The 15,949-nt window shown below is 40.6% G+C and overlaps 2 protein-coding genes across 4 annotated transcripts in view; both read left to right on the top strand.

The window, feature by feature from the left end:
* The first annotated feature begins 2,735 nt into the window (after positions 1–2,735).
* On the top strand, positions 2,736–14,710 carry LOC118228904. Of its 3 annotated transcripts, XM_035420479.1 has the most exons (9): positions 2,736–3,004; positions 7,359–7,505; positions 7,663–7,773; positions 8,325–8,435; positions 8,813–8,923; positions 9,475–9,585; positions 9,963–10,073; positions 10,673–10,742; positions 13,978–14,710. In XM_035420479.1, exons 2-9 carry the CDS (start codon positions 7,447–7,449, stop codon positions 14,353–14,355), a joined length of 1,062 nt encoding a protein of 353 aa, XP_035276370.1. In that variant the 5' UTR covers positions 2,736–3,004; positions 7,359–7,446; the 3' UTR covers positions 14,356–14,710. The 3 variants fall into 3 exon arrangements, with proteins under 3 accessions (XP_035276370.1, XP_035276372.1, XP_035276371.1); XM_035420481.1 differs by lacking the exon at positions 8,325–8,435 and having other exon boundaries at positions 2,737–3,004; positions 13,978–14,709; XM_035420480.1 differs by lacking the exon at positions 9,475–9,585 and having other exon boundaries at positions 2,737–3,004; positions 13,978–14,709.
* LOC118229520 (protein NLRC3-like) overlaps positions 14,703–15,949 on the top strand; it is a gene marked incomplete at its 3' end in the record, with an annotated part of 18,305 nt that continues 17,058 nt past the window's right edge. Inside the window, exon 1 of the mRNA XM_035421551.1 lies at positions 14,703–14,709. Coding sequence (XP_035277442.1) covers positions 14,703–14,709 — 7 coding nt within the window. The remainder of the gene's footprint in view (positions 14,710–15,949) is intronic.

Below are 15,949 nucleotides of genomic sequence, written 5' to 3'. Positions count from 1 at the left end.
CTCGAACCACAATTTCTTACGCCATACTTCACAGAGACCTCTATTTTCATTACTCGGTTAACATATGTTATGTCCATATGTCCAAAACACATGGCAGGGTTATATATAAATACATTGTGTTCATAACAGGGATATGTTTCAGTCCTGTTGGCGATTTCCTCTCACGTGACCAATGGGAATCATAAGGCTTGAAGGCTCGTGCGTCACTGTTATTGTGAGAGAGACATTGTCCGTGTCCGACTGCTGTTAGGACACATTCCTTTCTATCCAATCGCAAATCGCGTGTTGTCCGTTCATCCAAACCGACCAATTGAGTGAAGGAAGGGACTCCCCGCCCATCAACCGCCCCCTTTTCCCAAAAAATGTGTTCTTTTCAAGACTGTTTCATTTTGTTGAAGATACACAATTCTAAGAAGTTACGGACCCTTTCTGGGGGAGAATTTCTCCGAATTGGAGAGAGGTGGAAACACTGAGCTTCTCCCTCTTTTATGAACAATTCCTATATTTATTCAGAGAAAGTTACAGTTAAGAAATAAAAAACTTAATTCCAATGTATACAGCTGAATATGTACTGAAGGAATTAGACAAAAAACCCAAAGGTGCTTAATGATGCAACTATAGCACTATAGCAGAAATCAAACCTGCAACTTCTCAACCTCTAAACATTACTTTACCTTAACCAGTAATACTGCACTGCCTCTCCCTAATTAGACTGGGATATATTTACAGTAAGAAATGCATCCTTATATCAGTGCAAACTGCACCCTTATATCTGTGCAAGATGTACATGTATCAATAACAAATGCACCATTATATCAGTGCAAAATGAGTTCTGATATCAGTGTGAAATATACCCTTAACTCAACTAATATTCAGTTCTTAAATTCACTTTAAAGAGCACATTCAGAACCTTTCTGTTTTGGCGCCCCCTGGTGGTGGATTTTCCCACAGAGGTCGGAACAGCAGAGACGCTGAAAACACTCATTGGATTAGTGGTGAGCCATTAGCATTAGTATGTTAAACAGTTCTGTATGACTGAGTAGTGCTCCTTTACGCTGTTAAATTTGCTCGCCTCCTGCAGGTGTGCTGCATTTTGACTATGACTTTTGATGCACGTTGCAGCTTAAATGTCGTACTGCTTTGGAGCTGCATGGAGTGTGTTCACTTGCTTTAGACCAGGAGGCGCTGCATACGCGTACACCACCCACTGCAAACATTACAGGTCATCATCGTTGGTAAATATCAAAAATGCCCTTCACTGAACAAAAAAGTGCCTGGGCCAATCAAAAACATTCACTCGAACCTGAAATAATTTTTTATTTTTAATTTTTTTAACATGGAAGGTGGATTATGTCATTAATACTCCCGGGATATCATCGCCCTTCAACTGGAATGCATGCTGGCATGCTCCCCACCAAACACACACATCGTTGTTGTTGTTGTTCCATTTGGGGGAGCTTGGGTTGTAATGCTGTTGTGGTTATATGCCATTTAGCTGAGGTTAGTGCTTTTGTGGTTATATTCCAGTTAGCTGAGGTTAGCACTGTTGTGGTTATTTTCCAGGTATATCAGGGAGAAACTTAGAGTGCTCAGACATGCTTTAATAATAACACCAGGGAGAATCTAAAGACCGTATATAAAACATCTCAGTACAACTACATTACCAAAAGTATATGGACACTCAAACATCACACCCATATGTGCTCGTTGAACATCACAGTCAAAACCCTGCGTATTAATATGGAGTTGCCCCTCCACCCCCTTTGCTGCTGTAACACTGCGCTCCGCTCTTCTGGGAAGGCTTTCCACTGGATTTAGGAACATGGCTGCAGGGATTCGCATCCATTCAGCCACAAGAGCATTCATGAGGTCTGGCACTGATACTCCTCTTTCACCAAACTTGGCGGCACTATGCATTTCGACCATCGGACTGCCAGATAGTGAAGCGTGATGCATCACTCCGTGTTTCCACTGCTCCAGAGTCCAATGGCGGTGTGCTGTACAGCACTGCAGCTGAGGCTTGGTGTTGCGCACAGTGATCTTAGGCTTGTGTGGAAACCCATTTAGTGACGGTTCATGTGCTGACGTTACTTCCACAGGCAGTCTGGAACTCGGTAGCGAGTGTTGCAACCCAGGACAGATGATTTTTACGCACTTCAGTACTCCGCAGTTCCGCCCTGTAAGCTTGTGTGGCCTAACGCTTCACGGCTGAGCTGTTGCTGCTCCTAGACGTTTCCACTTCACAAAAACAGCACTTACAGTTGACTGGGGCAGCTCTAGCAGGGCACAAATGTGACAAACTGACTGGTATCCTATGACAGTGCCACGTTCAAAGTCACTGAGCACTTCATTCTATTCTCAGTGTGTGTCTATGGGGAGTGGCTGTATGCTTGATTCTGTGCACTTGCCAGCAATGGGTGCGGCTGAAGTAGCCAAACCCAGTAATTAGAAACGGTGTTTGCCCACATACCTTTGGCCATGTAGTGTATCTTTAATTTTCGGTTTTAGGCGCCCTGCGTTATTCTGGCACTCTTATCCTTACGCAGCTTCTTTATTTTCCTTCTGCGATTTCAGGACTTATTTATTTATTTATTTATTGTACATTTTTACGGACATTCGTTTCACTTAAAAAGGGCTTGTGGGTTTAGCCAGCAGATAGTTGGCCTATACTGATATATCACAAAAATATAATTATGCTATTTTAGATTGGGGTACCTAAAGTCCCGATGTCTAAATAATTCGCAAGTTGTTGAATATACGTATAAGTTCATTTAAAAGATATCTATATGCATGGAATGTTTGTTTCGTCTGAATAACTAATTAAATAGGCGTACGATAAATGACACCGCCAAGAAAAATAACAAGGCTTACTTCAGCCAAGTAAACAAGTAAAAAAAAAAAGTGCATAACGAAACTGAAAGTGTTCAAGGGCGTACGCAATTTTACAGGCGGAGGGGAACGAAGAGGGACTAAAAGAAGGAATAAAACCGAATAAAAGAACGGAGTAAGTAGCCTGTTGTGGGGTGGGATGGAGGGTATAGAAGCTAAAGGTGAAAGGGTGTGGGGACGAGTGGGAATATGCAGCTATAATCGCCGCAGCGCGCTTAATTTAGTAAAACAAAACTGACAAAGTGCGCGGTGAAATAGACTCCAGATTTCCCATCTGGGATTAAAACAAAAATTAAGGTTTTACGTCAAATAAACGATTAATTGGTATATTTTTGACATTTTAATGACATTCTTTCCTTTGGATATGATGTAGCTATTTACAGTCCAACTCGAACTAGTTTCAAATTACTCCGATTTCGAAGCATTTCAGTCCTAACTATCCACACACACGGACTTCCGTAGGCTATGCTTCGCACTGTGGCTTTCTCATGGAATCCTGTTGAATTCGTATTATTAATTCAACAACATTAGATTTAGCGAATACTTAGCAGCAAGAATTTAACTGAATTGCGGCTAACTGCATTAAGACTTCGCAGGTAGTTTCTTACGAGTCTGTGCATAGCATGTTTGTTAAATGTGATGTACGGAGGATTGTTTTCGAAATGCGTAGTACTTGGGTACTTAACCCTCCTGTTATGTTGCGGGTCAAATTGACCCTTTTTAAAGTTTGAAAATCTAGGAAAAATACTTAAAATTATTTTTTCAGTATGAAACTTCTTCTACTGGCCTTAATTAGTGTAATCAACATTTTAAATGAAAATGGTTCATTTCATGTATTTGCAAACCCCCCCTGTATGGGGATTGACCCGGGAACATTTTTGCTGTACCTAAAAAATGAACAGAACAGGAGGGTTAAGTTAATGCTGCAAAATTTTCTGTTACAGTTTTTTTAATGAAATACAATAACATGTATGTTAGTATAAATTGTAGCTAGCCAGAGTGAATTCAGGTATTATGCGATATCGGGTAATATTGGATACTTCAAATAAGTTTAGTTTATTTTTTGGTGTGAACAATGGCCGCTGGGCCATTGCGGAGAAACTTTATACTGCAGTTCTTCATGCGTCACACGGTCACACCCGGAGGGGTGAGCATCAAACAGGAAACTCCCAAACAGAGGACGTGGTACATATTAAGGTTATAAAATTATTCAATGAAACCAAGTATTATTATATAACATGAATGTGATGTGCTGTTGCAACAAAATGAATCAGTTGTCCATTTTATGTGAAGTTTTATTTTTGAGTCATTTTTAAGTTGTTCTATATCCCCTAACATAGTTGGAGAATATGGAACAGCATGATTTCAGATAATACAGGACACCATTTTGATTCTGTGTTTTTAAATTTCTTCTTTCAAGCTACGTTTTGTGAACTGCTTTGTCAGCATTGTTTTCAGAATGGTGCTATATAAATAAAATTATTATTATTATTATTATTGCCTTTTAAGCCTTTTACAATGGAAGAGATCCAGCTTATATTAGGGAACCTTGTGCTTATTACACCTACTCCACCCCAACTACACCTGTCAGATTTTTTGGCCTTACACCCTTCATGAAGTGAGTGTTCCTGTTGGCTGCAGAAAAGTTATTAAAGTTCACGTAATGTTTATGACATCATTTACTCTGACACAATAAAAGTGTACATTTTTAAAGCTTATTAGATTACTTCAGCTTTAGATATGACTGTGTTTAAAAAAATAAATAAACACATGTGTTCTAATGTAGGTTATTATGAATGACTTGAATTTATTTTTGATCTCAGGCCAAAAAAGGCCTGCTTGGTACAAGGCAACAAGCCAAATTTGGACATACAAAAGTGCGGAAAATTAGTTTAAACTATCACTATTTGTCATAAAAATTGATGACGAAATTAAGGAGAATATTAAAAGTCACACTGTGTAGGCCTTTGTGAGAAATAGCAAAGTTTAGTTTTAGTTGGAATTGTCATTTAGACCTACTGTATGGAAAGTGTCCCATATTACCCAGTGTCATAGAAAAAATCTGGTTTAGACTCGATGTACAAAAAAGCGTATACAATGTCTCCATGGAAAATGGAATCAGTATTTTTCCTTCTTAGATAGTTTGGAAGCATCTTGAGGATTTCAGAAATGTATAATGTGTTGGATTATGATTTATGTTGGTTGTGACAGGCTGTTAAAGACGAATTGGGAAAAGTGTACCATAATTCTTGAATTCACTCTGCATAAATTTATACAACAACAAACTTGAATCTCAGGTACTGACTGGCTAATAATTAGTTACCTGGATAATAATACACTATTTACTATTTTAACCTAACTGAGTTAACATCATGTGGCAGCTATTTGGTGCTTACTTGTGGACTCATGGCTTGTTAGCATGGAGTTGGTCTCTAATTGTACAGTTGGAGACTTGGATGCAAACAACTTCAGCAATTTTCCAACTGTGATCCTGGGAGAAACTTTTGCCTCTTGAATCGGCCTCCTCACCGTGCGGGGGAAAATACACCCGTGTCCTCTCCCAGGCAGGGGCAACACAGCACCAGCTGCTTTAAACCTTATTATTGCCCTAATAATGGAGGCAGGTATTTTCAGACATGTACCTATTTTTATAGCCATTGCGTGATTTATTAAGATCAACAGCCTTTTGTCTCATTCTCTGATCTTCCCCACTCTGAGGGGGTTTGACTTGTGTGTTTCTTCATACTTATTCCCCAGTGAAATGGATGACCACTTGAGTTCCTAAAGACTCTGGTGTGCTTAAATTAATCGTTTAAAAAAAAAAAAAGTTTTTTATTTGAACAATTTTACCTAAATTAAAACCTTTTTTGCTCATATTTGCTGAGGGTCCTGATAATTCTGGAGGGCACTGCAATGTTCATTTCTGTTACAGCCATAGCACAAAGAGTTTTGCATTTTCCTCCCAAATGTTCCTCCCAGTGTGTAAAAAATATATATATATATATATATAGGCTATATAGGCTATGTATATTCAGCAACATTTTCTCCATATATTCATTACTCTGTCATTGTGAAGTTTAGTTTCCCAGTTAAGAGCAAATATCACACCCATGACACTGGATTAACTGTAAAATGAATGGGAAACAAAAAAATAAAATTAACACAATGAGCTGTCTTGAATACAAAGAAATTGGGAAATCTATTTTCTTTTTTACAAAGACAATTTCTAAGAGAAAAAGTTTTTTAAGGGAAGTGAATTTTAATTTTTGTATAATTGGGTGTCTAAGTTATTGACACCCCTAAATATTCTTATGAATAAAATCTAACAAAGAGAAGCATCGCCATGTAGATATGAGAAAAGTAAATCTGAATCTGAAGGAACTGTGTTGTGGACTTCCATGGCTTCCTGCTTTATTGGCACGTTACTGAGGTAACATGCTTGTAAATTTCCATTTTTCATCAAAAGCAACAAACTTGCCAATGAAAGGAGACAATTGTTAACAAAGAAAAATTTGGCAATAGATCAAAAAATAAATAAACAAAATATATGGCTTACTACTATGAGGGGAATACTTAAGAAGGTTAAAACCACTAATTATAGTGTAGTAGTGTAATTGTGTTACGCCTGCCCAGTAGAGGGCGCTAGTGTATCTTGGCCCCATGTACAGTGAGGTAGATGGGTCAGGGAGTAAAGAAAATTGCAAGGGGGGGGGGGGGGGAAAGCTATTTTGACTGGTTTCAGGAGCAACAACAAATTCAAGCACCTGTAATTTGCTAAAAGACGCCAATCTACTGCAGTGAGATGAGAGGACACCAGAGCTCCTTGGCCAGGCATAGCTTTGGGTGTTGAAAGAAAGATGCACAGAACAGAGCCTCATACAAACTGTTAAATACAGTGTTGGATCTTTAATGTTATGGGGCTGTTTTGCTCCCACTGGTCCTGGGGCCCTAGGTAAGAACAACAGCATCACGGATGCTGCAGTCTCCACACTTAAACTCCATTGAACATCTGTGATTTGAACTGAACAGGACAGTCCATAAGCGCAGAACAAAGGATATTAAGGGCATGGAAAGATTCTGGATGGAGGAAGGGTCTAAGATTAGAAAGGGGAGGGTGAGCAAAGTACTGAATAGAGGGGTGCCAATAATTGTGACGCCCAATTTCTGGAAATAAATGTGAATGTATAATCTGTGTCATTTTGGTTGATTCAATTGAATGATTAATAAAATATGTTCAGCTTGTTGGAATATCAATGTATAGCTTAGCACTGGCATCATTTAAATAATGAAGTCATCCATCATTATCAAGGCTCTGAAAACTTTGGAGGGAACTGTATTGTACATGTTTTGAGCCCATTTCAATTACAGACTTCTTCCAGTCGACAGTAAAGTATAGAGTGTATGTGTGTGTCACTGTGTGTATTAGTGTGTCTGTGTGTTCAACTTGTTCTCATTTTGTGTGTTTACAGGTCAGCTAATTTGTATTAAAACCCAATTGCAGTCAAAACTGGTCTCAAGTGTTCCAGTCTCCTGAGGTAGGGGGCGCTGTTTCTAAAAATGAGTCTCTCGGGGGAGCCAGAGGCCAAAAGAAGAAAACTCAGCACTGACAGAAACAGGTATAAATGCATGAATCAGACGTTTAATGTGATATGAGTTAGAGCTGCAGTAAGAGGATGAGTTTAACTGGAAGCTCATTCTCCATGTGCTGTGAGTTAGAGCTGCAGTAAGAGGATGAATTTAACTGGAAGCTCTGTCTCTATGTTTTGTTCACAGGGTCCAGGTAGAAAGAGCAGAGTCACCTGTACCCAGCTGCGTGTCTGTGAAGAGTGCTCGTTCAATTGAACATCCAATCAACTTTAGAGTAGAGTTCACAGGTGATCAAAGGTAATTAATAGGCTCAAACTGACTCTACTGTTTAGGCTAATTATACATCCATGTCCCTGGTACCTTCCAGGTGCTGGTGGGTGTATTTATACACAATGAGGTGTAGGTGAGATATTTATGTCATATTCAGATGTGCTGTGAGTTAGAGCTGCAGTAAGAGGATGAGTTTAACTGGAAGCTCTGTCTCCATGTGCTGTGAGTTAGAGCTGCAGTAAGAGGATGAGTTTAACTGGAAGCTCTGTCTCCATGTGCTGTGAGTTAGAGCTGCAGTAAGAGGATGAGTTTAACTGGAAGCTCTGTCTCCATGTACTGTGAGTTAGAGCTGCAGTAAGAGGATGAGTTTAACTGGAATCTCTGTCTCCATGTACTGTGAGTTAGAGCTGTATTAAGAGGATGAGTTTGTCTGGAAGCTCTGTCTCCATGTACTGTGAGTTAGAGCTGCAGTAAGAGGATGAGTTTAACTGGAATCTCTGTCTCCGTGTACTGTGAGTTAGAGCTGCAGTAAGAGGATGAGTTTAACTGGAAGCTCTGTCTCTATGTTTTGTTCACAGGGTCCAGGTAGAAAGAGCAGAGTCACCTGTACCCAGCTGCGTGTCTGTGAAGAGTGCTCGTTCAATTGAACATCCAATCAACTTTAGAGTAGAGTTCACAGGTGATCAAAGGTAATTAATAGGCTCAAACTGACTCTACTGTTTAGGCTAATTATACATCTATGTCCTTGGTACCTTTCAGGTGCTGGTGGGTGTATTTAGACACAATGAGGTGTAGGTGAGATATTTATGTCATATTCAGATGTGCTGTGAGTTAGAGCTGCAGTAAGAGGATGAGTTTAACTGGAAGCTCTGTCTCCATGTGCTGTGAGTTAGAGCTGCAGTAAGAGGATGAGTTTAACTGGAATCTCTGTCTCCGTGTACTGTGAGTTAGAGCTGTAGTAAGAGGATGAGTTTAACTGGAAGCTCTGTCTCCACGTACTGTGAGTTATAGCTGCAGTAAGAGGATGAGTTTAACTGGAAGCTCTGTCTCCATGTTTTGTTCACAGGGTCCAGGTAGAGAGAGCAGGGTCACCTGTACCCAGCTGCGTGTCTGTGAAGAGTGCTCGTTCAATTGAACATCCAATCAACTTTAGAGTAGAGTTCACAGGTGATCAAAGGTAATTAATTGGCTCAAACTGACTCTACTGTTTAGGCTAATTATACATCCATGTCCCTGGTACCTTCCAGGTGCTGGTGGGTGTATTTATACACAATGAGGTGTAGGTGAGATATTTATGTCATATTCAGATGTGCTGTGAGTTAGAGCTGCAGTAAGAGGATGAGTTTAACTGGAAGCTCTGTCTCCATGTGCTGTGAGTTAGAGCTGCAGTAAGAGGATGAGTTTAACTGGAAGCTCTGTCTCCATGTGCTGTGAGTTAGAGCTGCAGTAAGAGGATGAGTTTAACTGGAAGCTCTGTCTCCATGTACTGTGAGTTAGAGCTGCAGTAAGAGGATGAGTTTAACTGGAATCTCTGTCTCCATGTACTGTGAGTTAGAGCTGTATTAAGAGGATGAGTTTGTCTGGAAGCTCTGTCTCCATGTACTGTGAGTCAGAGCTGCAGTAAGAGGATGAGTTTAACTGGAATCTCTGTCTCCGTGTACTGTGAGTTAGAGCTGCAGTAAGAGGATGAGTTTAACTGGAAGCTCTGTCTCTATGTTTTGTTCACAGGGTCCAGGTAGAAAGAGCAGAGTCACCTGTACCCAGCTGCGTGTCTGTGAAGAGTGCTCGTTCAATTGAACATCCAATCAACTTTAGAGTAGAGTTCACAGGTGATCAAAGGTAATTAATAGGCTCAAACTGACTCTACTGTTTAGGCTAATTATACATCTATGTCCTTGGTACCTTTCAGGTGCTGGTGGGTGTATTTAGACACAATGAGGTGTAGGTGAGATATTTATGTCATATTCAGATGTGCTGTGAGTTAGAGCTGCAGTAAGAGGATGAGTTTAACTGGAAGCTCTGTCTCCATGTGCTGTGAGTTAGAGCTGCAGTAAGAGGATGAGTTTAACTGGAATCTCTGTCTCCGTGTACTGTGAGTTAGAGCTGTAGTAAGAGGATGAGTTTAACTGGAAGCTCTGTCTCCACGTACTGTGAGTTATAGCTGCAGTAAGAGGATGAGTTTAACTGGAAGCTCTGTCTCCATGTTTTGTTCACAGGGTCCAGGTAGAGAGAGCAGGGTCACCTGTACCCAGCTGCGTGTCTGTGAAGAGTGCTCGTTCAATTGAACATCCAATCAACTTTAGAGTAGAGTTCACAGGTGATCAAAGGTAATTAATTGGCTCAAACTGACTCTACTGTTTAGGCTAATTATACATCCATGTCCCTGGTACCTTCCAGGTGCTGGTGGGTGTATTTATACACAATGAGGTGTAGGTGAGATATTTATGTCATATTCAGATGTGCTGTGAGTTAGAGCTGCAGTAAGAGGATGAGTTTAACTGGAAGCTCTGTCTCCATGTACTGTGAGTTAGAGCTGCAGTAAGAGAATGAGTTTAACTGGAAGCTCTGTCTCCATGTACTGTGAGTTAGAGCTGCAGTAAGAGAATGAGTTTACCTGGAAGCTCTGTCTCCATGTACTGTGAGTTAGAGCTGCAGTAAGAGGATGAGTTTAACTGGAAGCTCTGTCTCCATGTACTGTGAGTTAGAGCTGCAGTATGAGAATGAGTTTAACTGGAAGCTCTGTCTCCATGTACTGTGAGTTAGAGCTGCAGTAAGAGGATGAGTTTAACTGGAAGCTCTGCCTCCACGTGCTGTGAGTTAGAGCTGCAGTAAGAGGATGAGTTTAACTGGAAGCTCTGTCTCCATGTGCTGTGAGTTAGAGCTGCAGTAAGCAGATGAGTTTAACCGAAAGCTGTTTTGTTTACAGGGTAGAGCAGTCACTGGAGTCTAGCTCTTCAGCAGCGAAGAGTTCAGAGAAATCATCTTACCTAAAACAGGTTTTTGATCTTCTTTTTCTATTTTTTTTACAATAGGTTGTTATATGTTTTCTTAATCCTATAAATGAATTCAAACTTCATTTTTAAACGTATGCATATATTCACGGACGGAGTGTAGCACAGTGGGTAAGGAACTAGACTTGCAACCAAAAGGTCGCAGGTTCGATTCCCGTGTAGGACACTGCCGTTGTACCCTTGAGCAAGGTACTTAACCTGCATTGCTTCAGTATATATCCAGCTGTATAAATGGATACAATGTAAAATGCTATGTAAAAAAAAGTTGTGTAAGTTGCTCTGGATAAGAGCGTCTGCTAAATGCCTGTAATGTAATGTAATGTAATTCAGAAGTGCCTAATATTTCACTTAATTTTGATAAGATATTGTACCTTTGCCAAATATTACTCGTAACCATGCACTGTTTAACATCACATGAACACAACACATTTCAGACATGCTTAAAAAATTTTTTTGTGGTTTATTTGGGGCCAAGAGGTGTAAAAAATTCCCCATATTTTTAAATTGGAAATATTTGGGAAGAAGGGAATCCTGAGTGGAAACAGGAAGTGAAGCTCGTGGCTGTGCAAAGGAAGCATTAGTGTGAATGCTAACGTGCTACATTTAACCCCTCAAAAGACACAACTTAACATCTAATCATGCTCTGGAGTGCTGCCTGGTCCCCACTCACAGGAAGTCCAGATTCCATCTGCAGGTCCCACACACAGCAGGAGAGGAAGAGTCCTAACAGAGACTTTTAAACAGGAAGCACTCAGCTCACAGTTAGCATTTACTAAATGTATTACGCAGAGCAACTGAATTATTCTACTGAACTGCAGGTCTTATCACACACAGTGTCTCTACAAAGCCATCAATCAGGAGCACAGCCTGCAGTTAGAATCTGAGCGTGTAGCACTGCTGCATGTTTGGTGTCTGAAAGTATCTGCCCTTGTTCTGGCAGGGTCAGACAAGTATTGTCTTATCTGACAATGAGTAAGTTTACCTATTAAAGTGGCCTTATGTTGTTGGAAGCAGGGCTAAGCCCTATGATATTATTATCAAAATATTAATTGTCTTACGATCTTTATAAAGAGACCAAACGTGAATATGTTAGGAGGTAATCCAGCTCAGCTTTTGAATATCTCTTGAATATCAAATGGATGTTTACTTCTGCTTCTTAAAATAAGGGTGATATTATATCAACAAATAATTGTAAAATCAGACCAGCTGTAATCTCCACCTTCTGGCAAAATAATTCCCACGTAACGAAACCAAATTACACTGCATTAGTTTCCACTTGAAACTGGAACCGCTCCAAAAATGTATATATGTTGCCCTCAACAACCATTATCTATAGACATTGTGATTTTCACTCGGTGATTTCAATTAAGTGTCACAGATTGCATTCATACTTAAAATGAAAAGGAACATGTAATTTGTACATCTGTAGCCACGCAGGCCTCCAGAAGGTAATAAAGCCGTAAAACTTTCAAAGGAGAAGAACCTCCAGGACGTGTAGGTTTGTGTGTCGTGAGGACGAGGAGAAAAACAGAAAAACAGACCCCTCCACATGACTAGTTGCTACAGGCAGCTTTGATGTTTGAGGAGCAGAGAGCAGGGAGAGAGAGAGTAAACGGATCCATTCATGCAAATTATATTGTCTGTTTCTCAAAGGTGGTAATCTAAATACTAGATGTCCGACAACACTGATACACCTCTGTGTGTTTATTTCACACTGATACAGTACACCTCCTTGTGTGTTTATTTCACACTGATACAGTACACCTCTTCATGTGTTTATTTCACACTGATACAATCAAATCAATCAATCAAATTTTATTTGTATAGCGTATTTTACAGCAGTTGTCACAATACGCTTTACAGACAACCCTAGCCTAAACCCCCACAGGAGCAAGCCTATGTCAACAGTGGCAAGGAAAAACTCCCTGTGGCAGATGGGAAGAAACCTTTGAAGGAACCAGGCTCAAGGGGGAAACCCATCCTCCTCTGGTCGGCTCAGGGTGCCGACTGGTGACCAGCATGTCAGCCAGTTTTATAAGATATGTGATGTGGCTCAGATGATGGGTGGGGCCGGGTGGCGGTGATGGGGAACAGCAGGTGGTGGCAGATGTGGGCAGGGTGGAGGCAATGATGAAGGAGGGCCTGGACCGCAGAGGTGGGGGAGATCAGACGACTCTCAAAGCACTCTCGAGGGTTGGGGCAAGAGCCCCGCCGGCAGCGTGGGGAAGAGGGTAGAGACGGCAATTAGGGAATTTGCAATATAGCAGACAGTGAGTAAGGTGGCAGTGGTATGTATTGGGGGGACCCCGCCAGGAGTAGAATATGGCTGCATATCTACTAGGACAGGGATGGAGAGCCCATGCAGTCATGAGGGGTAGATAACCATACAGCACACCTCTTCATGAGTTTCACACTGATACAGCACACCTCTTCATGAGTTTCACACTGATATAGCACACCTCTTCATGAGTTTATTTCACATTGATACAGCACACCTCTTCATGAGTTTATTTCACACTGATACAGCACACCTCTTCATGAGTTTCACACTGATACAGCACACCTCTTCATGAGTTTCACACTGATATAGCACACCTCTTCATGAGTTTATTTCACATTGATACAGCACACCTCTTCATGAGTTTATTTCACACTGATACAGCACACCTCTTCATGAGTTTATTTCACACTGATACAGCACACCTCTTCATGTGTTTTTCACACACTGATACAGCACACCTCTTCATGTGTTTCACACTCTGATGCAGCACACCTCCTCATGAGTTTCACACTGATACAGCACACCTCTTCATGTGTTTCACACTCTGATGCAGCACACCTCCTCATGAGTTTCACATTGATACAGCACACCTCTTCATGTGTTTCACACTGATACAGCACACCTCTTCATGAGTTTCACACTGATACAGAACACCTCTTCATGTGTTTCACACTGATACAGCACACCTCTTCATGTGTTTCACACTGATACAGCACACCTCTTCATGAGTTTCACACTGATACAGAACACCTCTTCATGTGTTTCACACTGATACAGCACACCTCTTCATGAGTTTCACACTGATAGAGCACACCTCCTCATGTGTTTATTTCACACTGATACAGCACACCTCTTCATGAGTTTCACACTGATAGAGCACACCTCCTCATGTATTTATTTCACTCTGATACAGCACACCTCTTCATGTGTTTATTTCAGTCTCTCCTGCGCACTCTGCTGAAGCTGAAGAAGGATGAGAAGTTGAAACTGTTTCAGAGCCATCTGAGTCAGGATTGCCCAGAATGCTTGCAGAGTCTGTCTGAAAGTCCTTCCGTGCTGGATAAGTTTATGAAGATGAAGGAATTGTTCAAGAGTCATCAAATTGCTGATTACCCAGAATGCACTGAGAGAGAGCCGGAGGATCCTGAGGCCCTGTACATAGTTGAGAAGATGCTGGAGAACTGTGGCAGTGAGGGGTCTCTGAAGATCACACTCCACATCCTGAGGAACATGAAGCAGAAGGATCTCGCCGACTCACTGGAGAGAGATGAGCAGTACAGTAAGAGTTCTCTCTCATTGCTACTGTGTGTCCATTAGAATACTGAAATTAGTTTAGATAGCAAATCTAACCATGAACAATGTTCTGATTTATAGCATCTACACTTTCCTAATAATGTTTTTCACTGACAATCTTACAGACAGAAAACATAAACAACATGCACACAGAGGCATTTATATTTAAATACAGCCAACAGGGATTCAGAGCAGGAACCTTGTGCTCAAAAGCCAATAACTAAACCACTGTCCCATCAGACAGACAGCCTTGAGTGTATATCCAGAACTAAAGAGCACTCAGGATAAAAATATTAGATTTTAAAATTTACTGTGAGACCTGAGATGACAGTATTTACCACAAGGACATGTCCACAACATAAACCTGAGAAATGAAATGTAAAAGGATAATTGAGCCATTGTCGGTTTTAAAAAAAGATCTTTCTTTCATCTTTATGGTACAAATGCAACAATCTGCACTTTATTTCTGATTTCTTTTGTTAGTGATGGATTATAATTGAGAGATATGTAAAGCCGCGTTTCCACCGCAGGAACTATACCCCGGAACTAGGAACCTTTTGAGGAACTCATTCAGCGTTTCCACCGCAGGAACAGGAACTATTTTACCCCCCCAAAAGGTTTCTGCTCGGGGGGTAGTACTTTCCGAAAGTAAAGGAACCATTTGGGTGGAGCTTGCAGCGCTGAACATTTCTGATTGGTCGAGTACTCGCAGCATTTTTTTTGTGTTTTTTGTTTTCAGGCGCCATGTTTAAAAATATGCAGGCGCAAACCGATTTATTTTCATAATAACTTCAAATCAAAACTTGTATGTTATGCGGCGCAGTAGCCTACTTTTGGTTATAGCCTGCCAACGTCTTGGAATTATAACGTGTGCTCTTCTGCTCTTTTCTTGCTTTAGTATTCGTTTTATAAAATGCTAAGCATTCGTGCTGGGACAGCATATTACGTACTAAAACATTCAAACGGATTAATTCGGTTGCTGAATATTTTCTTCCGGATTTTCTTTGTTAGCCCGTTGTAATTGACTCAAAACGTTTGATACAGTTATGTGAGGTATGCGGTAGTTCTGCATAATTAACATTGGTGATACAGTACAAGCAAACTGGAAATCACCTTCCGCACTTTTTGTCAGGGTAAAATAACAGGTTAATTCTAGTAATCGTACCTTTAGCTTTTTCAGACTGCCGTAATTTTACTCTGCCATTCTTCAATTCCACAAAAAGACCAGGAAGACTATGGACTAATTTATGGTGCGTGGTTCGCATCTGGAGGGCACACTTCGCTGCTCGGCTAGCAGTAACTTCGAAGGAAAGCAAACGGTGGCTGTACCACTACTAATTTAAATTTTCACGCAAGTCCGAGTTTTCGTTCTATTCTTGTCATTTTGCGATTAGCCTATATGGAATTGACGATGAGAAAGTAATCAAACAGCAAATTGTTTGAATGCATTCTGTCGTTTCGGATGTCAAGACATGAAAGCGAAAGTTCGCATAAAAACATAATGAATGTGTTTGAGAGGATATATGAAAATCAATAAATACAAAAGTAACCATATATAGTCATTGTTGGTAACCTGTTGTATATAAGTGGAATAAACCCCTCCGGGCTGTCCCGGTTA

Source organism: Anguilla anguilla, chromosome 6 (assembly GCF_013347855.1).
Source record: "Anguilla anguilla isolate fAngAng1 chromosome 6, fAngAng1.pri, whole genome shotgun sequence".
Lineage (NCBI taxonomy): Eukaryota > Metazoa > Chordata > Actinopteri > Anguilliformes > Anguillidae > Anguilla > Anguilla anguilla.
Note: the sequence above shows the minus strand (reverse complement) of the source record. Positions and strands in the feature narration are given on the sequence as shown.

Coding starts and splice junctions, on each gene's coding strand:
- LOC118228904 (XM_035420479.1), top strand. CDS start 7,447: ATGAGTCTCTCGGGGGAGCCAGAGGCCAAAAGAAGAAAACTCAGCACT. Junction 8,436..8,812: donor GAGTTCACAGGTGATCAAAG/GTAATTAATAGG, acceptor TTTTGTTCACAG/GGTCCAGGTAGAGAGAGCAG. Junction 8,924..9,474: donor GAGTTCACAGGTGATCAAAG/GTAATTAATTGG, acceptor TTTTGTTCACAG/GGTCCAGGTAGAAAGAGCAG.